General features: G+C 38.5%; 1 protein-coding gene across 11 annotated transcripts in view; it reads left to right on the top strand.

Moving 5' to 3' along the window:
* The first annotated feature begins 1,238 nt into the window (after positions 1–1,238).
* The window catches only part of AGFG1 (ArfGAP with FG repeats 1), a 73,227-nt gene continuing 48,980 nt past the window's right edge, over positions 1,239–25,485 (top strand). For 4 of the 11 annotated variants that reach the window (XM_073877712.1, XM_025890470.2, XM_025890437.2 and 1 more), the window contains exons 1-2: positions 1,242–1,687; positions 20,076–20,169. In XM_073877712.1, the coding sequence (XP_073733813.1) occupies positions 1,521–1,687; positions 20,076–20,169 (261 nt within the window). In that variant the 5' untranslated portion in view covers positions 1,242–1,520. Of the gene's footprint in view, positions 1,688–1,904; positions 2,599–20,075; positions 20,170–25,485 lie in introns of those variants that run through there. The other 7 variants (XM_073877703.1, XM_025890428.2, XM_073877680.1 and 4 more) reach the window with 5 other exon arrangements.

Genomic DNA, 25,485 nt, shown 5'->3' with positions numbered 1-25,485 from the left:
TTTCCCATTCACCAGCTGAGTGATTTTGGAACTTCAGCTCTCTGGGTCTCCCTGCACTCCTTTGGGAAACGAGGGGCAGGGATGATTTCTAACATCCTGCTGGCTGTGTTTGCTGAGGGCGATGAAGAGATTTGGGTCCTACAGTCTGGCTGTCTGGGTTGCAATCCCAGTTTTCCCATATGTATCCTCGGTAAATGTACTTAATTCCCCAGAGCTTCAGCTTCCAGATTTGTGAGACGGAAAGAACAGTAATGCTTACCCCAAAGGGATCTTGTGAAGATTAAATGAGATACTGAATGTATTCATCCCATGAACACTGAGCACCTAGCTTCCAGCTCTGGGAGGGGCAGAGGGTGGAGTAGTGAGGAAAATGCTGGGGCCAGGCTGTTTGGAGCCTAACCGGGGATCCCAGACAACACTCAGTAAACACTAAATAAGAAGCAGGATTTCAAACAGCTAGAACTAGGAAGAAAACCCAACACAGCTATTTCATGGGGGGCTACTTTCAGGAAGGTGGGTCGCAAATTTAAATAGGTTGGTTGGGTTGAGGAAGTTTGCCCGCCAAGCGTGCATAAATGAATTGACTACATCTTTGTCTACCCTGGCTCCACATTTGGCAATGTGTGGGCATTTTTGATTGCCACACGGAGGGTGTGGGGAGAGGGTGGTTCTGGCATCTAGTGGATAAAGGCTACCAGGGATGCCATGCAATATCCCTCAACCCAATATCCCCCACACCAAAAAATTATCAAGTCCGAAGTGTGAATAGTGGCAGGATTGAGAAACCTTAATAGAGAAAGAACAGCAGGGCAAGGGTCCTGGGTCAGAAGGGAGCTTGTCGTGTGTGGGGTACAAACGGAAAGCCAGTGTAGTGAGAAACCAGGATGGTGACAGAGGACACAGAGGGAGGTGGGGTCAGATGAGGGAGCGCCTTTTAAGGCACAGTGAGGAACCCCAGAATTATGAATTATCCCCAAAGCAGGGGGCAGCCCTTGGAGAGTTTTGAGCAGGGGAGGAAGTTAAGTCAGGTAATGCGCTTAGCACATATAAGCTCTCCAATAAATACTGTCTATCATCACCAGCACCTTTGCATCTTTGCTACTTGGCCCCCGCCCAAATCCAGGCCTCAGCGCGGCCGCAGTAACTAACTCCTCCTGGCCAGCAGGGGGCGCCGGCCGACACTTGGCCTCCGGCCGCCCAGGGCGGGCCTCCTCTTGCCGTCCCCCTTCCTCCTCTTTTCCCCTCAGGAGAAGTCGGGAAGGTGGCGGCGGCGGCGGCGGCGGCGTCGGTTGTCCCGGCCGGGCCGGTTGGTGTGACCCGTCAGCCCGCGCTCCGCAGCGTCCGCGCCGCGCCCAGCGCAGTCGAGTCGAGCCGAGGCGGCCAGGTCCGGCGCGGGCGGCGCGCGCTGACGGAGGGCGGCGGCCGCGGCCAGGGCGGCCCGTGGGACCGCGGGCCCCCGGCGCAGCGCCGCCCGGCTCCCGCTCCCGGCCCTGCCGGCCTCCTCCCTCGGCGCCGCGGCCATGGCGGCCAGCGCGAAGCGGAAGCAGGAGGAGAAGCACCTGAAGATGCTGCGGGACATGACCGGTCTCCCGCACAACCGAAAGTGCTTCGACTGCGACCAGCGCGGCCCCACCTACGTGAACATGACGATCGGCTCCTTCGTCTGTACCTCCTGCTCCGGCAGCCTGTGAGTGCCGGGCGACCCGGCGGGCGTGGGCCCTTCCCCCGGGGTGGGGGGCGGGGCGGGGGCGCCGGGCGGCGCGGGAGGAAAGCGGGGGCGCCCGCGCGCGCCGGGGCGGCCGTTGGGGCGCGGGGGAGCGGCGAGGGGCGGCGGAGGCCCGCCGGTGGGCTGCGCTCGGCCCCTGCCTCCGGGCTGGGGATGCGCTTTCGTTTTCTCCGGGCGAGGGTCCCGACCCGGGGCAGCCTTCGTGGGTGGGGCGTGGGCGAAGGTGGGGTCAGGAAGGGGCGCCCGGGGCGAGCATCGCTGGTCCCCGCGGAGCCGGCGCCGCCTCCCTCGGGCCTCGGCTCTCCAGGGCGCTGACCCGATGGGGCTGTAAGGGAGAGACCGGAGGAGGCTGGGGAGGGCCGTGCGGGTCCTTTGTGTGCCCCGCCTCTGGGCGGCCGGGGCGCGGAGGTCCCCATCGAGGCACCTGCCGGGCGCCCGTGGAGGGGGTGGGGGAGAAGCTAGGGTGGGAAAGAGCAAGGATGCGTAGCCTGGGCTTTTTTTCCCCTCGGGTGCAGAGTACCTAGGGCACTGGGAGAAAGCAGGCACTTAGGAATAGCAGCGGGATTAAAATGTCTTGATGGCAGAGATTTGAATCCCAAGGGAAAAGTTCGAGAGGCTTAATTGCGAGAGAGGAAGAGAAGCAGATGTGAGGTGGTAGGGTTTTAGCCTCATGGTCCAAAGAGAGTCTTGAGTTTGGGAAAAGTTTTAATGGAAATAAGATACTGACTAGAAGCTGTGTCATTGTACTTGTGGTGGTGTCTGTAAGATTTCTCTGTCAGTATCGGTAGCAGGCTGTATACAGAAATTGGGAGAGATGGGAAGACAGCATTGCTTCAGAAAAATGGAGACTACCGTCTTGACTTATTGGGATGGTTTGTATTCTTCTTTGCTTCATTAAGCTTTATTTTGATAAGATTCTTGTTACTCTGTTACTCTGAAATCTTCTTTGGAAAGTGTGCGGATGATTTTGGAACTGATAAGTTGCTTTTTATGTACTAATTATCTTGTATTTAAAGTAGTCGCTAAATGTTCTTAAAACCTTTGTTACACCAAAACATCTACTTAGGTTCTTCATTTGTAGCATTCTTTCGTATAAAGTAATTTGGGTACCCCCCAAAAAAAACCTTTTAAGATTAATACTGAGGCAAAGTATCATAATATATTAGAAAATATTTGGAAAATGCAGGACATGCCCAGCACTGCACGATTTGCTTTTTTTTCTTCATGTTGGGCAACAAGGCATTATTAGTCTTTGAATGTTATTTCCTCAACAAACATATACCGGGTGTCTACTGTGTTCTTTGTGAAGCCTTGGGATGTGCTGATGAATACAGTAAAATCCCTGTTCTTTTGGTGCTTATATTCTACTACGGGAGATAATAATACATAAGTAATTAAATGAGAAAAATGTCCGGGATAAGTATGCACTATAATAGTATGATAGCAGAGATCTTGTTTGAGAGGTTACTTTTAGATTGTAGTTAGGGAAGCACTCTTGAGAAGTTGACAATTAGTGATATTGAATTACAGCAGAATCCTAGAGCTGGGTGGAATCTAGGAGATAGTTTGGTTCATACTTTTCACTTACAGATAAAGTGACATGGATTAGGCAACTTTGGTTCTAGAAAAGCCAACAGTCCAGTGTTTTAAGTGTATTTGATTTTTATTATGTGCATAGTAAATATGTCCTTTGTTTACTAAACACAAGAGCTTTTGGTACATATGAAATACTTGGTTTGGAAAAAATGTATAAAGTTACTGTTTGGAATTTCTGATGTTTCTCTGTGGTTCTTACGTCTGGCAGGGCAACATTTAGTATATGCAGCAAATATATGAGCTCAAGAAATATTTACACTTTTCTTCCTAAAACCCACATTTCTGAAACATTGTATATAAGAGGATATTTCAGTATAATGACAATTGTTTATTTTAAAGAATTTAATCTGTAATAGATAGGGCTTCATATCTCCATTCACTGATGATTTTACAAATGTTTATTGCTTCACTGGCCTATGTCGTACATTGTGGGAGGGACTGGTGTTCCTTGGATCCTCCTATCTTTAAGGAGCCTGCATTTTAAATATGTAAACAGTGATGACACATTGTAATATTTCCTTTCTGTAAATGAGCTATCCCTGAAATATGTAAATGGGTAGAGAAAGCTTCACAGAAGATCTGATGCCTGAGCAAAGACCTTTAAAGACAAGATCCATGTGGCTGACTGCATGTTGTTGAAAGAACAAGTACTTGTGAGCTAGATAAACCTGGTCCTAAATGCTGGCTCTGCTTATTAGCTGTGTGGTATTGAGAATGTCACTCAAGTCTCCTTGAGTTTGAATTTTCTCATCCATGAATAGTGAGGATAAGGTTTACCTTGTAGATTTTGGATGTAGATTAGTTTTCAGTATTAGAGATAACATGTGTTTAACGTCTCACTTGATGCCTGGTGCATAATAGCTGTGCAGTAGATGGGAGGTATTAACAAGGGGGAAAGGATATTCCATGAGTAGGGAACAGTATGTGAAAGAACATTGAAATGAGAAGCACCCTTATAAAAGTCTATGAGTTTGCATTTTTCTCTGTTTTTAAGTAAGACTTCTTCCAGTGGCTTAATGATGTTGCCTAGATTTCTCTCATCCAAAGATGGCTGCTTCCAGCTCTTGGGGCTGCATATTGCCTTATTTTATATCGTGTCCCAACTTTTCCAGAAGTTCTGCGATTCACTCAGGTCATATAGCTACCTTTAATAGTGCCCTCATTGGACTCATATTCTACAATGACTTCATTGGAACAACAAAGATCCCCAAATAGAGTTCTCAAATCAGAAATCTGGGATTCTTGGGAAGTAAGGAATAGATGCTCGATCAAATGTCTATTGCAAAAATATTGAAGGGACCTATTGAAGCTCCTAAGGATTTCTGTCCTTGAAAAGCAGTAATAAAGGAATATAATTTGAAAAGAATTAAGTAACTGTTGAGTTTATAATTATTATATGTTTGCTATTTGGATGATACGGTATACTTGGAAAAATAAAATTTTGAAATCAGATTCTGCCATTGCCACTAGCTTTGTGACTTAGGGCAAGGTATTAAGCCAGGCCACCATGTGCCAGTTGACTTGGATCCATCTTTTCAGCCTTGGTTTCTTTTGTATTAAGAAGATAATGCCGTAGCTTAAGGTTGGTATGAGGATTAGATGGTACAATTTGAGTAGTTACTGAACATATACTATATGAGAGGATGAGGCTAAGCAGTGGATTTTCAAAGTATAAGGCCTCTAGCTATCATCAGGGAAACTTGATTGCCTAGAAAAGGCTCATATACAATAAACAGTATCTACTGTCATGAATTCTAAATTTTGGAGGTTAGTCACGTACCTTTTATCATTAATTTAGCAGTATCTTTGTTTAAACAAGTTGAACAAGCATCTTAGTGTTTAGACTCAGGGAATCTTTTTCCCAGTGACTGTCATATGCTTGTTTGATGCTCATTCAGAGTATATAACTGAATTCAGATTGCGAAACTTTAAATTTAGGTGCAGTTATACTATTTATTACTGAGGTAGAATGGGGGTATTGTAAGAGATCTGTCACTTTCTTTCTGGTTCTAGCTACTGAAATACTTAAAATTATGAATGGATAACCAACAACAAAACATTGCCTTCATGCCAAAGAATTTTAGTTGATTTAAAGACTAGTTTTAGACGAAATTATTTAACATTAGTGTAATCCGTAAATAAGAATTGTTCATCTTTAAAAAGTGATTCACAAGTTTTTCAGGGAGGGTTTAGATAAAAAATAACATTTAAGAAACACTCTGTCTCAATACCAGCTATTTTATGTGGACAGGGTATTTGAAGTGGGAATTTCATGGGTGTATAAATATAGCCTGATATAACTTACATGTTATTAATTTTGTGTGCCATTTTGACTTTTATAGTGAGTATTGCAAGAATTTTAACTTTAAAGTTAGATGAAAAGGCATTTAATCTGTTTTTATACATTTATTAGCATTAGAGTGGTTTGGAATCAAATACTGTTTTGGAGCTCTGTAATATTCAGGACCTCATGAGGTTACAGTGGGCAGTGATTTATATCTTAAATTCCTTTTTCATTTTTTTAGTACTCTAATGTTTGATGAGGTATTTGATGAGGTATTTTGAAAATGTACAATTTCAATTTAGTATAAGTGGGAAAATTACTTGATGCTTCCCCATTACGAAGGACAGAATTTTTTTTAAAGCAAATATGAACTTCCTGGCACTAGTACCTGTGTTGGGGATATAACAATTAAAGTATTTGTTGAAATGGAAAATATAATAATAACTATTAGTCACATTTATTGAGTGGTAGCTGTGTGTCAGGTGTGATTCTAATAAAAATCTTATGAGGAGGGTGCTGTTATTCCTCCCCTGTCCCCCAGCTTTAAATTGTAAAATTAGCATAAATTCTTAATGCTTTGTTGTGATACCCTGGTTGATGTTGAGATCCAGAACTAATGATGATTGTACCAATAACAAAGGTATAAAAGTTTCCCATGAATTATTGTAAATTATTGTGAATTCTGTATTTTGGGGATTTAAATAGTAGATTTTAAACTTCATTGGATTTTAAAAACAAGACAGATAGTTTATGGATGTACGTGCATTTTTGCTGTATAGCGATGCTTATTTAAAAAAAAGGAACTTAACTTTTCTTAAGTTTGTGTTTTCTTTTGAATTTTATTCAGAAATTGCTGTTGTGTATTGTGAGTGTAATGGGAATTTGACGCTGACTGTTTTGAATTTGGCCCATCTGTACACTGCCATGAATGAGTTCTCTTGCTATTTTCTTCATCTGAGTTGTAATTAAAACCTCTCATCCTGTGCACGTAGAATTGATAGTGATCAGATTTAAACTGAGGGTTCTAGATGGGAGGGGGTGGGGGGATGGGTTAGCCTGGTGATGGATATTGAAGAGGACAGGTACTGCATAGAGCACTGGGTGTTATACGCAAACAATGAATCATGGAACACTACATCAGAAACTAATGATGTAATGTATGGTGATTAACATAACAATGATAAAAATAAGATAGTGATCAGATTTAAAAGTCAATTATGTATGTATGCATATATATGTATGTTTTTATATACTTAGGTTTTTTATTTTAACATAATTGTTAATTTGCCAGTGTTTTAATGTAACACCTAGTACTTTTCTTTGAATGTGGTTCCGCTGGTTAGATTCTTTGTCCCTTTTATATAACCCAGACTCTCATTGTGTTTACAGTGTTTAGAATTCTAAGTTACTTTTTAAAGTCAGTTGCTTGCAGGGCGCCTGGGTGGCTCAGTCTTTAAACATCTGCTTTCGGCTCAGGTCATGATCTCAGGGTCCTGGGATCGAGCCCCGCCCGGGCTCCCTGCTGCACAGGAAGCCTGCTTCTCCCTGCTTGTGTTCCCTCTTTCACTGTGTCACTCTCTGTCAAATAGATGAATAAAATCTTAGAAAAAAAAATAAGTTGAGTGCTGGATTGTTCTAGATCTTTCAGTCTTTTACAATTCTTTTCTACAGTTAAGTAACAGCTTTTCATGGTAATTGAATTTAGTTGTCTCTAAAATACTCCGTTTTTATGGAAACAGTTCTCACTTGTGTATTTTACAAAATATTCACTTCAACTATATATTTCCCAAATATTATGCCAACTGTATTACCAGGTTATTATATTAAACAACTCTTGATAAACATAAAACTCAGTTGGAAGGAGCAGGAGAGAGTGGCTTCCTAGCTATGTTTGTTGTGCAGTAGGGATTTGCTGTAGGTTTTTCAGCAGGGAGGAGAAAATGGATTCATCTTGCAAATTGATTAAGAGGGACTCTTCTGTAGTGCTATGAACATCTTCTTGTCCTGGGAAAACTTTTAAGCATGTGTGGTATGGTGACATCATATTTTCACTCTTTTCTATACAACATGCATAATGCTCATATTCTTGAGAAATTCCTATGGAGATATTCAGGACTAGGTGGTGTTACCCTTCCTATTTTCCCCCTGATTAATGCATTTCCCACTTCATTTTTTTTTTTTAATTTGAGTGAGAGAATGAGAGAGGGAGAGAGAGCACTAGAAGGGGGAGGGTCAGAGGGAGAAGCAGACTCCCCGCTGAGCAGGGAGCCAGATGTGGGACTTCATCCTGGCACTCCAGAATCATGACCTGAGCCAAAGGCGGTCACTTAACCAACTGAGCCACCCATGTGCCCCTGCATTTCCCACTTCATATAGTCAGAGTGATAATTGGTTAGGAATACCCATCATGGATTCTGTAATGTATGTAGAAAAAGGGAAATCATTCATAACTTTGGGTACTTAATTAATAGCAGGTTCCTTGTGACATCCTTTATAGGCCCACACATGAGAGCTCTTTGCCTTAAAGACCCCTGATTGGGTGTGATAAGAATGAAATTCATTAACTTACGTTACAGTAAGGATGGGAAACTTGTTTGAATTGTTCGAAATATGAGGAATGATAGGATTTATTTATTTATTTTTTAAGTTAGAACATATTTTTTTCAGAGACTCCTGAGTAAGATGTCTCTTTTTGATTGGTACCATGCTGTTTTAGAGGGAGGAAAGTCATAATTACACCTTGCCTTTATTCTGGTTGCTTCTTTTAAGAGGTATATTAACTGCAGCATACTCTAAGGAATTTTACCAGGATGATAAAGGAGACTTAAAACTATATATGAGAAGAACATTTGCAGGAGCCAGAAATGTTGTTGGCTTAAAGAAGGAAAGACTAGTGGATGTGGGAGAGCTGTACATACGGTCACTACCTCTGGGTAATTTTAAGGCCTGTATGTGGAAGAGGTAATAGATACATTCTCTAGGGGGAGATAGGAGACAAGTGTATGGAAGTTACAGAGAAACATGCATGTTTACAAAAGGAAGAGAGGAATTTTTCTTGGCATTGTCAAGATTCTAAAAATTCTTGTTCTTCCCCCATTTTTTGTTAGACTCTGCAAGCTCTTTGATGGGGAGAATTAAAATCAGTGGTACTAAGAATATGGGAAGATGTGAAAACTCTCTTGTCTTCAAAGCTTTATCTCTTACTCATTGAATCTTGGTGGCTCTAATTTGGAACAGTTGTGTTCAGTAGGTACTTCTACAAAAAAGATCTTTGGTGTCTAGTAAAGAGACTTGATTCTTTGGAAATTTTAGAAAAATTCCTCAAACTTTTTCATCAAAGATAACAATCTGTAAGTGTATGTCAGTTAAATTTAGTTTTGAAGAGCAAGAACTGTTTTATATCCATTCTTGTTTATGCTCAATTTTTAATTCAGTTTTAATTTTTGTCAAAAGAATACATGCACATAATTTAAAAAAGCAAAGGCTTTAAATGAACAATAGTCACCTGTTCCCTTCCTCCATTTCTGATTGCCTTAGATAGTCACTGTCAACTCTTGTGTATGCCCTCCTTCTATGTTTACCTTAGTATTTCTAGCTAACACACTTAGAGCTATTTTAAAAAATTTTTCAGTTTTGGCTTTATATATTGGCTTCTGTACAAGGATTTGGTCCCCTTAACACTTCCTTCTCCTTTTCCACCTACTGTCTCTACCTCTTCTGTATAATGTTATCACAGTTGTTGGTTAAATCACTAGTCAGTGTTTGCCTTATTGCAAGTATATATATATATAGTTCTCAGCCGAGTCGTACAGTAAATTACTATTATTATTTCTTACTTGTAAAACCTTTTCCCCCCTGAAGTTTGTACTTGTATAGTTCTCTTCATTTGCTTTTTCATGTATGTATCATTAATATATCCCCAAATAAATAGTCTCTATCTGAGGCATAAAACTTCTTTCAATATGGTCAAACACATCGGGTACCTTTTTATTTTTGTTTTAAATTGATAAATCTTTTCTGGGTACTTTTGTCATCTTCTAGTCTGCAAATGCTGCTCTCCAGACCTGCTATGCAGTGGTCATCCTGGGACTGAAATTCTTTTCATGCCTAACCTGTGTTGGACCCTCTCTTTCCAGGACCCAACATCTCCCTTAGCCTCTTGATTAAAGGCCAGTGGGAGATCGTTTTGAGAGGTGTATGGCTGTAAATTTCTCATTCTGCCCTCATTTTTAAATTGATAGTCGTCCCCATTCATAAGGGTGGAAATACTTTATCCTTGAGGTTTTAAGGCAGTGCTTAATTATCTTCACACCCTCAGTATTGATGTTGGGAAGTCTGATGCTATTTTTTTTTTTTTTTAAGGATTTATTTATTTGAGAGACAGAGTGCGAGAGCATCGTGGGGGTCAGGGGGAGAGGGAGAGAATCTCAAGTGGACTCCATGCTGAGTGCAAAGCCCAAGTTGGGGCTCCATCCCAGGACCCTGGGATCACGACCTAGGCCAAAACCAAGAATCAGACCCTTAAATGACTGAGCCACCCAGCACCCTCTGATGCTATTCTTATTACTGATTCTTTGTGCCCCATTTTCCCCCTCCCTCTTTGGGAGTATTGTAGCCGTTCTTTCATTGGTTTGGAAGTCATGTTTTCTTTTCTTTTTTTTAAGTTCAGAGATATTTTCTCCAATATTCTTTCTTGTTGACTAAAAAAGCCTGGCTGCCATTTTTCTAGGATCCTGAGGGAGGAGACTAGGGGTACATAATCTGTCATTCAGCAGGTAGAGTCTCAGTTAATTCCTTGATGTGGCTTACTTGTCGAACACTTTTATCCAATAGTTATGACTAATGTCGTTACAGTAAAATGTTTTATAAACATTGAATTCACATGACTGCTAGACTAGACTTAGGGGTACCTAATAACAGTCCTTCACTATGCTTGAGTCCAGAGTCTATTTGGATAATCTCTGCAGATTAAGTTTTCATTCAGACTTCTGCCTAGGGCCTGGTAGGGGTAGTCTTCGGTTGTAGGGGAACTGGGAGTGTACTTTTGACCCTATGTAAATCCCCCTAACCTGCCTCTTAATTTCTTTCGTGAATCTTTCAGAGGTTCTGTAGTAGGAAGCAGCTTCTAGTTGGCTTTTCTCTGAAGGAGCTTCTGTTTTGCTTTTCTTTACTCTGCAAAGTCAGTTACTGCTGGTATATTCACTTTTTATCTTCCAAATTTTGTTGTTATTATTATTTTTTAAAGATTTTATTTATTTATTTGACACAGAGAGATAGTGAGAGAGAGCACAAGCAGGGTGAGCAGCAGGCAGAAGCAGAGGGAGAAGCAGGCTCTCCGCTGAGCAGGGAGCCCGATGTGGGACTTGATCCCAGGAATCAGGACCTGAGCTTGAAGGCAGCCGCCCAACTGACAGAGCCACCAATGCTTTTAGCCTCCTCCCTTATTCTCTGCCTCTCTGTCTCTGTGGATTAATGCCTTTTTATTCCTTTGCTTTCATTTCAGTGAGGTTTGGAGAGGTTTGTGAAGACATTCTTGGGTTTTGTCTGCTTTTTTTTTTTTGAGAGAGCATGCGCAGGATGGGTGGAGAGGGAGGGGCAAAGAGAGAGGGACAGGAAGAGGGAGAGAGGGAATCTTTAAAGATTTTATTTATTTATTTGAGAGAATGAGATAGAGATAGAGAGCATGAGAGGGTCAGAGGGAGAAGCAGACTCCCCGCTGAGCAGGGAGCCCGATGCGGGACTCGATTCCGAGACTCCAGGATCATGACCTGAGCCGAAGGCGGTTGCCCAACCAACTGAGCCACCCAGGCGCCCCGAGAGAGGGAATCTTAAGCAGGCCCCCCACCGGGGGGGGAGCCGGGGGGTTGGGGGGGGGGGGGGGGGCTCAGTCTCACGACCCTGAGATCATAACCTGGGCCAAAATCAATAGTTGGAAGCTTAACTGAGCTACCCAGGCGCTCCCTCTTTTTTGGGGGGCACATTTAACTGGAATATCTTAATTAGGTTTAAATTGTTATTTGAGTATTGTTTTTTAGATGTTCCCCCAAGTGTTACAAGGACTTTACAGTGTAGTATTTGTGACTTTCAGAAAAACAAATGAACAGAAAAAACCCACAGAAATAACAGATGTGGTTTACATCGTATGTGTGTGTTTTCAGTATTTTAAAGTTGGGTTCTGGATACACTAATATTTTGGACTATCCTGTACATATAGCGCCTTGACGTCAATAGGTTTAAAATCTTGATGTCCTGTTAAAGGCATCTTCCATCTGTTGTAGATTTTAAGTATATAATTAAACATTATTTATATGTAATATTTTTACTAAATAACTAGGATTGGTATAGATCTAAATGTCAGATTACCTTTATTACTTTATGTCAAGATTAGCAACCACATAAATTTCCACAGTCTATTAAAATATTTTAACCAGCTTCTCTCCCAGCAGGAGAAAAACAGTGAATAAAACTAAACAAGCCTTCTTATTCACCTAGCACACATCCTTATTTGAGTTGAACAAATGATTATTTGCAAGATTGTTTGAGGCATGGTTAAGAGCAGCATACTGGTGGACATATGGAATGAGTCACACCATCTGGTTACAGTCATACCTGGGTGGTGGTCCTTAAAACTAAAGTGCCTGGGGATCTGCATATGACTTAATTATACTGTGAAAACATATTGGGCTCTACCAGTAGGTGAGTTTGGAACTTCTTGAAACCAATTAACTGGCAAACATGCTTTTAAAATAGCAATACTGTTGTTATTAAGTGAGTCATTATTTAATTTTTTTTTTTTTTTTGCACTAAATTGGAGACTTAAAATGTGTATTTTAGGATCTGGAATGGGTGGTAGTTCAGTATTGGCACTATGAAAATAATGTGGCTTCCTTGTCCAACACTTTCATCCAATAGTTATGACTAATGTCATTACAGTAAAATGTTTTATAAACATTGAATTCACATGACAGCTAGACTAGACTTAGCAAAAAAAGGGAAGTGGCACCAGCTTCCACGAATACACCTTTGAAATAACTAGATAAAGAATTCAGTTTTGATTAGATTTCATTCAGTTAATTGATCAAACTTCGTAGGTAGAGGAGAAGGGTAGGTCCACTAATGAGAAAAAATTTAGTGTGAAAATTGTGGTTACTGTGACTAGTAACAGAATCAAGACTATAGTGTTTTATTTCTTAAGTTAACCTACATCAGTATTAACTTTTTTGGTATACAGCTGTATGAGTCTTAACGTGTATGGATTCGTGTAACTGCCACCACAATCAGAACATGGAACTGTTCTACCACCCCTGAAGACTTCTCTTAAATTAACCCTTATCTGTTCCTAACTCCTGCCAGCTACCTTTAGTTCTCTCAACACTGTAGTTTTTCTTTCTGAGAATGTCATGAAAATTCTATCTTAAGTATGTAACCTTTTCGGATTGCCTTCTTCACTCAGCATAGTATCTTCAAGATTAATCCAAGTTAGTTGCATATTCCAATAGTTCATTTCTTCTTAGTACTGAGTAGTTAGTATTCCATTGTTTGTGAATTTATCCATTTCCCATTTGAAAGACAGTTGGGTTTCTAGTTTTTGATTCATATGAATAGAACTGCTGCAAATATTTATATACAAATTTTTGGGTGAACATAAGTTTTCATTTCACTTGGGTAAAAACTAAGAGTGGGATTGCTAGGTCGTATGTAAATTGTGTGTTTAATTTTATTTCCCCCAAAATGACAGTTTTTTGTTTTTATTTGATTTTCCCTTTATCCTGGTTTGGAAGCTGTAAATTCCATGTACCTTCATGGTCATCATTGAAATTTTATCCTCCATATTGACATTCTAGAGTTAATCAGTATTTTAATCTTAATAATACAAGGTCTTTAAAAATACAAAGTATCCTCACTTAAGGGCTCCTGTTGGTGAGATGTTAAATTAGTCCCCGTTCTTCCTCACAAATTGGACATTTTAAAATTAGATGATATTTGTTTAAATTTACTTAAACATGTTTACCAGTTTCTTTCCTTACCTCTTTGCATTTCAGGACCTTCCTGGGGTCATTTTTCTTCTACAATCTGTATTTCTTTAGTGAGGATCTCCTGGGGTAAACTCTTGGTTTTTATTTATCTGAAAATATTATTTCGATCTTATACTTCTAAGAGTTAGTTTTGCTGGGTTCACAACTGTTATTTTTTCTTACTACTTAAAGATAATGTGTTATCTTTTGGTTTCCATTGAGAAGTCTACTTTTAGTCAGATTTTGTTTTCTTGGTCTTTTCTTTCTGACTGCTTTTAAGATTGTTCTGTTTTTGAAGTTTGAACAAAATGTTTCTAAGTGTGGATTTTATTTATCTTGTTTTTGATAAGCTGTAATTCCTGTATCTGTAGATGCATGTGTTTCACTTGATCCAAAAAATCTCAGCCATGATCTCTTCAAATATCACCTCTTCATTTTTTTTTTCATTTGCACTCTCAAAAGTAAGAGTGTTGATTAGAGGGCACCTGGGTGGCTCAGTCAGGTTGAGTGTCAGACTCTTGGTTTTCAGCTCAGGTCATGATCTCAGGGTAGTGAGATCCAGCCCTCAGTGGGGTCTGCTGGAGATTGTCTCTCTCCCTCTGCCCTTCCCCATTCTCCATTCCCACTCTCTTTCTCTCAAAATAATAAATCTTTTTTTTTTTTTTAAAGATTTTATTTATTTGACAGAGAGAGACACAGCGGGAGAGGGAACACAAGCAGGGGGAGCAGGAGAGGGAGAAGCAGGCTTCCTGGCCGACCATGGAGCCCGACATGGGGCTCGATCCCAGGACCCTAGGATCACGATCTGAGCTGAAGGCAGACGCTTAACGACTGAGCCACCCAGGCGCCCCTCAAAATAATAAATCTTTAAAGACTGTTGATTAGATATGTTAGACCTTCTAATACTCTTTTTTTCTTCCTTTTGTCTTTTCTGTCTCCTTAGTCTGTGCTGCTTTCTGGATTGTTTTTTCTATCTTCTAATTCACCAATTTTCTTTTTTGGTGTGTCTAATCTGCTCTTTACCTGCTTTGTTGAGTTTTTAATTTCCACATTTATAATTTTTCATTTCTAAAAGTTCGGATTTTTAAAGTTGCATGGTTATTGTGATTACTACATATATCTTGTTTATTTTTATGCCCTCTTTTATTTGTTACAGTGTTTCCTGTGAACTATATTTTCTATTTTGTATTTGATCACTCCAATACCTAAAGTCTTTGGGAGAGGTGGGTCTAAAGATGTTTCTACTGACAAGCTCAGTGTCGTGTTTTGTTGTTGTGTGATGATTTATTGAACCTAATTTTTCCAAATCCTGGTAGCATAGATTGAAAGTGCATTCCTTCTGAGAGGATTTGCATATTCTGGTGGGACCCAGGGATACTACAGCCTGAAGCAGCTTTATTTCTCATCCAGGATCTTTAGGTTTAATCTCATGTTCAGCTCTTTCATCTTGTCTTCACTATTGTTGGTTGGTATTTGCCTTCTGAGAAGTACTAAATTTTGGTTATAACATGTATCACTCTTCTGGTTTCAGCTCAGTTTTTAATTTTTTTTGTCTTTTTTTTCCTTTTGGGAGGGGATCATTAGAGATTTCCTTTACTTTTTAGAAAGCTCAACAATATGTTAACAGGATTTTTTTTGTTTATTTTGGTTTGTAACTTACAGAGTATCTCTCATATTTTAGCAGAGGAGACTTTTCAGAATTTCTGGTCTACTATACAATTGAAAGTAGAAATTGGATGAGATTAAATATGCCATATAGGTACTTTATAAATATTAATTTTGTTCAGCCTTATTAACTTATATTTTGCCTACGCATTTGTTCTAAGCATGTTTGACATCATATAGTTCCATGTTTGGATATTTTTTGTGGACACTTTCCTTAGTCTTTTCTAATTTAAATTTAATATGTACTATACAAATTTTAAACTTGTATATTTTTTTTGTTATTTATCATTTCATAGAAAAACTGTTAATTTCTATTTTCTGTTCTTCTGAAAGTAATGACTTTATGGGAAAATTCAACTTTTTTTTATTGTATATGGGGTGAATGTGTAGAGTGTTTTGTAGAAGATTGAACCTAGGTAGGATTTATATTCAGTAAAGATCCAAAGGAATTCCAGTAATTTCTTTTGCTTGATAATTAACATTTGGCATATTTAGAGCAGTGATTCTCAACTAGAGGGATTTTGCTCCCTGGGGGAGATTTGGCAGCATCTGGAAACATTTTTCATTGTCCCTACTGGTTTGAGGATGCTACTGGTTATTTAGTGGGTAGACTTTGGGGATGCTGCTCTACATCCTACAAGGCACAGAGCAGCCCCCTCCTGGCCCCAAATGTCAATAGTGCCAAAATTGAGAAAACCCTGATTTAGAGAAATAACGTGAAGATAAGGTGTTGATGCTGGTGGGTATATTTGGGAGGAAAGGCTTTCCAGGTTTTTTAGAAAAACTGAAGGAAAGCCTTAGAAAGGAAGATTGTTCTCCCCTTCCCGTATTTTCTTTCTCTAATTCTTCAGCCCAGACATTCACATCCATACAGCCAGGACTTAAAAGTCCAAAATTTTTGACTGCTGCTACTAGTCAGTTGGACTCTCTGTTATTTCTTGCTGTTTCTTTTTCCTGTTATAGAATAATGCATATTCATTGTGGAAAACTTGGAGGGAATGGAAAATTATAAATAGAAAGAAATCATCCTATCCTTTCATTTATATGCAAGAACTGCTAACATTTGGGGGTATTTAGTTTGTCTGTTTTCTTTGCAGATACTTTTTATGTAGTTCTGAGAATACTGTATAATTTTCATCCTAAAAAATTAAAACATAACCATAAGTATGCATAATGTTTACAGTGTTATTGTGATTTATTTAATCACTTCCTCTTTGATATTGAGGTGTTCCTGATGTTTTCCTGTTGTGAATCCTGTTCAATGAACATCTTGTACGTAATTAGTTAGCTGTGTTTCAGATTCCTTTAGAATAGATTGTTAAAGGGTACTACTGGGTTAAAAGGTATGAATGAGATTCTTGACTTGATACAAATTGGTGAATTTATCCTACCGTAGTGGTATGAGACTATCAATTTTCACTTTGGATTTACCACTTTTTTTAACCAAATTATTTTATAAGCATGTAATACCTACATAAAGCTTTTGGAGGCTAAAAGAAAAATCTGTGTATATCCTTGCATTGAGAGTATGGGTAATCTGCCTGAGTAAATGGGATATAAAAGGGCAGTTAGAGAAGGCAACATGAACAAATGTAAAATTTCCTTGGAGTTATGTAATTTGTATAATTATTGTGGCCTGGCAAAATTGTATCTTGCAGTTGTGTAAATTGAGTCCTATTTTATTTTATTTTATTTTTTATTTTTTGTAAAGATTTTATTTATTTATTTGAGAGAGAGAGGATGAGAGATAGAGAGCACGAGAGGGAAGAGGGTCAGAGGGAGAAGCAGACTCCCTGCTGAGCAGGGAGCCCGATGTGGGACTTGATCCGGGGACTCCAGGATCATGACCTGAGCCGAAGGCAGTTGCTTAACCAACTGAGCCACCCAGGCGCCCAATTGAGTCCTATTTTAAATGCACCGAGTCAGCTCACTTAAAGAAGTCCTATAGTAAATGTTTTTTTTTTTTTTTTAAAGATTTTATTTATTTGAGAGAGAGAGACACAGCCAGAGAGGGAACACAAGCAGGGAGAGTGGGGGAGGGAGAAGCAGGCCTCCCGCTGAGCAGGGAGCCCGATGCGGGGCTCCATCCCAGGACCCCGGGACCATGACCTGAGCCGAAGGCAGACGCTCAACGACTGAGCCACCCATGCGCCCCTAAATGTTCTTGTTTAGTGGGAAAAACTGTCTTTTCATGGTTTGGTTATGAGTTCATTCTGGTTGTATTTGTTTTGTAAGTTCAAAATATTGTCATTTACTTAAATAATATGAATGCTTTCTCTATGCATAAGTAGACCCTGTGATACCATAGGACCATGAGCTCTGTGAGTGAATAAGCTATACACTGAACTGTTCTCATGAGATTACATCTGTATAACATAACTAAAAAAGAATCTGGGGTTTTCTCATTTAATGATCTGAGAAATATTAGGGGCATAATTCTTTGCTCCAAAATTTCTTATCCAAAACATACATACACTGTTGTAATAAGTTTGACATTTCCTCATTAGAAAATTATTCCTTTGCCTTTTCCTTTTTTAAAAGGATACTGTAAGGGAGGTGGAGAAGTAAATGGTTGGCTGGAATAAGGAAGGGAGGTATTAGGAAATAAGGAAAGATCAAGTTGCTAAGTTAGAGGGAAGAGTAGTGAAATTTAAGAGAATAATATGGTAATTACTTCTTATGTTATTTTGGAACAAGGTAAGATGTAAAGACACATCATAAATTAATAAGCTTCCCTGAAAATGGTGAATCTAGTCTTGTTCTCAGAATACAAATGAATTGAAAACAAAGTGTACTGCTTTAAATGAATAATGACTTTCCTACATTTTCACTTTTGGAAATTTAGAAGATATTTTTATTTTCATTAATTTTTAAAGATAGATTTATTTTATTTTAGAGAGAGAACGTGTGAGTGGGTGGAGGGGTAGAGGGAGAGAGAGAGAATCTCGAGCAGACACTCCACTGAGCGCAGAACTGGGCTGGGGCTTGATCTCACAACCCTGAGATAAGGGCCTGAGCTGAAACCTGAGTCAGATGCTTAACCAACTGAGCCACCAAGGTGCCCCCTAGAAGATATTTTTAAAGCCTTACTTTGTGATTGCAAATTAACTTGAAAATAATTCATTCTGTAGTTGTTTTTCATGGTTAAGTTTGGAAGTTTTACAAGGATGAAATTGCTGTGTTCAGTTTCTTCTGTGCAGTCTTTATTTCTGTATCTTATAACTTAACCAAGATCTAGAAGTAAATGAGTTAGTTTAAAATTGAAACAAAACAAAACAGCAACAAAACCCAACTTAACGTTTTCCGTCTTCAGAATAATGAAACAGATAAAGTGCTTTGCCCTAATTCAAAGCATGATTTGGAAGATGTTCCGCCTATCTCTGACAGTTGTCAGGGAGAGAGGAGGAGTGGGACATGATAATTGAGGACCTTCTGTTAATTCTGAATTTCCCTTATTGTTGAATTATAATATTGTGAATTTCTAGGATTATTACACACCGTATTTAATTATTCAGAAATGTTTCCAGGTTATTTTTAAAAGACTTTTGGTTCATTTATTATTTTACGTCGTTGTTAAATCTCTCAATCAGCATGGATGACTGACTGCAAGATGACTATGACAAATTATGTAAAAGTATTAATAATCTGTTCTAGAACTTGGATTCCAAATGAGGCCTTTGGCAGAGAACATGACTCAAACATAATTTTATGAAGCTTTGCATAGATTGTTACTTTGCATAGATTATTTAACCCTTATTTTTGTGGGTGGTGGAGTAGGCCACTTTGTGATAATTAGACAAAGTGTAAATAGTTTTTTTTACTCTTCTCTGAGTGCATGTCTATCAGTTTTTAATGTGCATTGTAAACATCATCAAGAAACAGATATAAAGTTCGCTTAAGGCCATCTATACAGAAAAGGCTTCAAGGTTGTAAAAGAACTTCAAAGGCATTTAATCATGTATCCAGGTATTTCTCGAATTCCTCATGTCTCTTCAGTTTCTTCTTGAACACTTACTGCCTTCTGATGTGATTGAAATGTCCTTTATTATAAATTTTTATTTTAATTGAAGGAGAGGTGAGACTTTTGGGTTAATAATTTCTAGTTTTCTTGGGTTAGTTTTCGGTTTTCAGATCAGCCTCAAGCTTAAAGGTAATGGCTGTTTGATTAGAATATTTGTATAGCTCCAGACTTAACAAATCATTGTCATTTTCTTAGGAAATGTGAAAATATTTAAGTGGTTAATTACTTTTTGAATTCTTTACCATGGAGTCCTTACATAGTCTTCTCCTTCTACTAGAAACACAGGAAAGTAATATTTGTATTTCCTAGAAGCTCATGTGTTACAGGTACTATGTGTTCCTTACTAGATAGTTACCTGAATTTATATTTAAATGTATTTTTTTTTAAGATTTTATTTATTTGACAGAGAGACACCGCGAGAGAGGGAACACAAGCAGGGGGAGTGGGAGAGGGAGAAGCAGGCTTCCTGCGGAGCAGGGAGCCTGATGCGGGGCTCGATCCCAGGACCCTGGGATCATGACCTGAGCCGCAGGCAGACGCTTAACGCCTGAGCCACCCAGGAGCCCCAAATGTAGTATTTAGTGTGAACCTAACTTACCTTGACATATCTATTGTGGGGATTAATAGTTTAAAATAATTTTTAAATACTTTTAGTTTTATAGAGTGAACACTGTTCCACGTTTAAATGTGCTAGTTAAAAATGTTTTACATTGATGTGTAATTTTTAAGGTATATAATAGTAAATTTGTAAAATATTTTATCTTTTAGGAGAGGGTTAAATCCACCACACAGGGTGAAATCTATCTCCATGACAACATTCACACAACAGGAAATTGAATTCCTGCAAAAACATGGAAATGAAGTAAGTGTTTTTACAATTTTTAACTTTTTTGTTGGCAGTCATTTTAATAAGATTTAATAAGTTGTTTAGAATGGTGAATTTCACTGTGTAAAAAGTTATCTCTCTATTCCATATTTAGATATTTTAGAATGTAGTCGTTTAATAATGTACTTAGAATCTTAGAATTAATAGCTACTAAATATCTAATAAATACCTTTATTCTGAGGTGAAACATGTCTCTAAAATTCATCAACGTTGAACGTAAAAGGCATTTTTGGAGGACATCTAGTATTGGAGTAACTGTTAGTCTTTGCTTTAAAAGGCCAAAAGAGAGAGAGAATTAACTTTGTGGTACTGTAGTGAACTTCTGTTAGGCCGTTGTGTGATCAGCTTTTACTTGAGGTCCCCTCATGCCTTTTTATTATATGCTGAACTTTGTTTTGAGCAGGTGCTGGGTAGGAAGGAGGCTGGCAGTGCTGGGGGCAGCCCAGCATTAAGGGTAACCCAATAAGAATTTGGAGAGGAGCATTTTCTTCTAATTCTGCTTTAATGGGTTTCCAATAATTTCATTCTGTTTGTTTGCTTTCTTGTTTTTAGTTCTATGTTTTTACCATGCTGTTGGTAAGAGTGGTGATCTAATTGAAAAAACTATAAAACTGAAGAAAAGTGGACATTTTGGGATAAGATTGAGCCCATCATCCTAATTGATTAAATAACCAGTATTTCATTATTTCATGGAAAGGAAATACTACTTAAGTTATACCATTCTGCTTGCATATTTTTGATATAATAGAAAAAAAGTTATTTTAAGATTTTATTTTTTTTTCATCCTTTTCACCCTGAGAAGATATATGTAAACATTTTACAATTTGCTTATCTTTCTTCCCTAACATTTTGAGAGTAATATCTTAAACTTGCTTGCCTTCTTGTTATGCACATGTGTTTTTGGCTCTAAAACAGTGAAGAAGTATAAATTAAAAACTATGAAATATTTTTAATACATGATATAGAGAAGTGAGCACGCTATTTTGCTGATAAATTATTTTGCATAATCAAGTTCCGGACTGATGTCGGAAAATCTAAAGCTAGGGGAAAGGGCAGAAGATTTGTAATGGCTGTAAGTATAGAATAATATATTTACCAGTTGAAATACAACTTGAACTATTTATATATAAAGTTTGGGATTAGAGCAGTAGTATAAACTTTGAGTTGCACTCTTAGAATGTTGGCCTAGTATGCAAAATTTTGGACATCAGAATATGGAATCAGAAATAAACATTATTCTGTTCTTAGATTAAAAATCTAATGATAGTAGATAAATTCAGAGTAGTAGAACTTAAAAGGATCCATTGGAGAAGTAAGTAAAAACTTAATGTTTTTTACTTCTGTACCTGTCAGGAAGTAGCTAAGGTTGAGTGAAGACTGGTCTCCAAGTACTAAGATTGAAGGAACTTTTAATTTTGGTTAGGAACACTTAACATAAGGTCTCCTCTCTTAAAAAATTATAAATGTCAATACAGTATTCTCTTTTTTTTTAATGAAATTTTTTTTCTTCTAAAGATTTTATTTATTTAATTTGCAGAGAGAGAGAGAGGGAGCACAAGCGGGGGGAGTGGGAGAGGGAGAAGCAGGCTTCCCGCCCAGCAGGGAGCCTGATGCGGGGCTTGATCCCAGGACCCTGGGATCATGACCTGAGCCGAAGGCAGTCGCTCAACCAACTGAGCCACCCAGGCGCCCCTCAATACAGTATTCTTACATAGAGGGACAGTGTTGTACATTAAGTCTCTAGAACTTATCTTGTGTAAGTGAACTTTATACCCGCTAACTAGCAACTCCCCATTCCCCCTTCTGAGCCCCTGGCAACTGCCATTCTGCTTTCTGCTTCTATGAATTTGACTGTTTTAGATACCTCATGTAGGTGGAATCATACACTTTTTGTCCTGCTGTGACTGGCTTATTTCACTTAGCATAGTGTCCTCAAGGTTCAACCATGTTGTCAAATATGGCAGTCATTAAGATTGATATCAAAATAAATTTAGAATATGTACAAGGAAATACTTGATTTTAGGCAACTCATATCAAAAAGTAGAAACAAAATATAAACTTAGAGATGACTGGAATGGGTTCATGCATATTAATCCTAAAAAGAGTCATGCAAATTGCTAGGCCACTTAAAGCACTCACCAAGGCAGTCTCTGTGCTAGGTGCTACGGATGCAGTTATAGGCATTTCTCATAGGCTTAGCTAACAGCTTAAAATCTAATTGGGGTGACAGATATGTAACAGTGGTAGCGTGTGTTAGATAATTAATGGTAAGAATAAGAGGTTTCAGAAGTAATACGGAAAGAGAGACTCAACTTGTTGGTGAAAAGGAGAGGATTGGGAAGATCTCATAGAAGTAGAACTGGACTTAAGCTGGCAGGAAGATACTGGTTCATTTGTTTTTAAGTCTGTTTGTTTGTTTATAAGTAATCTCTATACCCAGTGTGGGGCTTGAACTGAACGACCCTGAGATCAGGCTCTTTCGACTGAGCCAGCCATGTACCCTGTGGCAGGAAAAGATACTGAAGGCAGAACAAACACAGTGCACAAAGAAAAAGGGAAATTTATTGTAGTTCATACTGTTAGAAAATATACCAACTTTTTAAATGTTAAAGAAGACACACATACTTTCTGTCCCTAAGAACAACTAAGAACCAAAGTACTGGGCTAGGTATATTTAATTCTGAACAATATTAATAGTATCTTAAAAACTTAGAGATGCATAGAAGATGAGGATTGATATTATGAAGTGCAGGATGGTTAACACAAAAACTTCATAGACTTCAAACGCAGGTGCTTTATTATCAGTTTATCTTATTTAAACATTTAAGTCTTAAGTATAACATGCATAGAAAAAAGTATACAAATATTAATTTTTCATTTCAAAACATGTTGCCATATTCTGTGTATCTTCTGTCAGTAGTTTGGAAAGGACCATACTCAATCACGTATATTTTGGATTAAAAAGACACTACTGTCATACATCTTGTGCATGAATGGGTCATGCCTGAAGAGGAGTGCATCACCAGTTAAAAGAGAGTAAATTGACTGACAGCAGTCTGGGATCTTCTACTCCCTCCAGGGGGCTTAGTGTTCTGAGGGGCATATTTGGTTCTTGATTGGGGTATTACGGGCTTAACCAGGTAAGTGCAGTGGTTGTTGGATGACTCACAGAGTGTCGAACAGAAGTAATCTACATTCCACATGCTTTGAATGTTTCTCCAGACATTTATATGTGGGAAAACCTGTTTACAGTCATCTGTGTGTATAACTTAAATCTGTTTTAATGCTTGTATTACAGTTGTGAACAGCTTGCCAAAGAAAATCATGCTGCCAAATTCAGAATAAAGAGTAGGAGGGGACTGCCAAGTTACAGGGCAAAGGACATGGATACAGGGAAGCCATTTAATTCACAGTGGCCTAGCACATGTGTATATCTAGGGAAGATTTCAGATTTCATTCAGAACTATGTTAAGAATTGTTCACTGTTTTTGGAAAATCACAAAACTGATGGCAGAGCCACTTATGGTATTTGAGTCATTAAAAAGTACATCTGTATTAGTCTGTAAGCAAATGAAGTTATTACTATTTATAAGCATGTGTCAAGGACATGCTTAATATTTATAACAATACATCATTAGTTTCTACAGATGTAGTTTACAAAGTACTTGAATATTACTTTAGTATTCGCAGACTCCTATGGTGTGTTCAGTGGAGCAGATATGTCCATTTTTACATTATAGACCATAGTGTGCCAGATGTTAGTAAAATATTTTGCAGTGAAGCACTTTGTATCATTTGAGGAAATTGTTTTGACATTTTTTTTCAAAAGTAAAATATTTTACAAAAAAAAATTCCACATACTTATCTTGTAATACTTTCTTTTGTATTGTGATGTTAACTTTAAAAAAAAATCTTTAGTAGTTTTCTCCATATATCCTCTTGTGATATCGTGGGTAATTCATGATCCTCTAGTTGAAGGAATTTCACTCTTGGGTTAACTTCTGATTATTAAAGTTAATGGAAGGAGGGCTGGTGATCAGTGCTATAGATGATTCAATAAAAAGAAAATGTATTAGTAATTTTATTTTGAAGCATCAGTTTTTCTTTTCTGGTAGCAAATTAACTCTTCATAGTTATGTTTTAGGCCTGAGAATGAAAGAGTTACTACTGATGCTCCACAGGCATACAGTCTACATGGAGAAATAAAATCATGCATTGATTGACATATTTGATTATCTTTATGCTAGATTATCAAAATAACCCCCCGGAACAGAAACTACTGCTTTTAAAAAAATCCTTCTAAAGCAATAAACCCATAAAGTAAGGTGCTCTTTTCTCTGTTAACATTTATGATGGATTCATTTTTCATTTTTGAAGCAGAGATTTATTAATCACCTATTATATACCATGGACTATCCCCTTGGGTGCCAGAGATACAGTGATAAGCAAAAGCAGATACGATTTTGCCTTCATGTAAAGCTTAGAGTTTAGTTGGGGGGAAGAGAGAAAAGGAAAATCATTTCTGTCAATTCTGTTTTGGTTTAAGAGTGAGAAAGGGTTTCAGTTGGGAGCTGCAGATGCTCTGCGAGTGTGGAGACATAGTATTTTTCAGGAAGTTATACTTATGATTCAGTAGGCCTTATGAGACAAGCTATTCAGAGCTTTGGGGCAATTAAATTGCAACTTTGGGAGAGACTGGAGCCATTTATAACCACAAGCAAGCACTACCACAAAATATTTTTGTTTTAAGATTCCAAATTCACATGCTCTGATAGTTTTGCTGGAATATCCATGTATCATTTTGTGATATATTATATATACCTAGTCTATTACGAGGCTAAACAGAACACTAGTGGTTATTTCTCAAATCATCCTGTGTAAACTGTAGTATGTGATGGTGATTCTCTATACAGAATCATGGACTCTGAAAAGTAGAAACCCAATATCAGAAAGAGTGTTTGGGACATTATCAGAGCAAAGACAGTGGACCTTTGAATGAATCGTGAATCAGTATATGGAAATATCATGTAGCTTCAAAGTATTGTATTCATTCCTTTTTTTTTTTTTTTTTAAGATTTTATTTATTTGAGAGAGGGAGAGTGCGCAGGAGCGCACAAGCAGGGGGAGTGGCAGAGGGAGAGGGAGAAGCAGGCTTCCCGCTGAGCAAGGAACCTGATGCGGGGCTCAATGCTAGGACCCCGGGACCATGACCTGAACCGAAGGCAGACGGTTAACCAACTGAGCCACCCAGGCACCCGTAAAATACTATGAAGTCAGGCAACCTATGAAAGT

This window comes from Callorhinus ursinus, unplaced genomic scaffold, assembly GCF_003265705.2.
Source record: "Callorhinus ursinus isolate GAN/ISIS: 27379988/994484 unplaced genomic scaffold, GSC_fseal_2.0 scaffold2, whole genome shotgun sequence".
Classification (NCBI taxonomy): Eukaryota; Metazoa; Chordata; class Mammalia; order Carnivora; family Otariidae; genus Callorhinus; species Callorhinus ursinus.
Note: the sequence above shows the minus strand (reverse complement) of the source record. Positions and strands in the feature narration are given on the sequence as shown.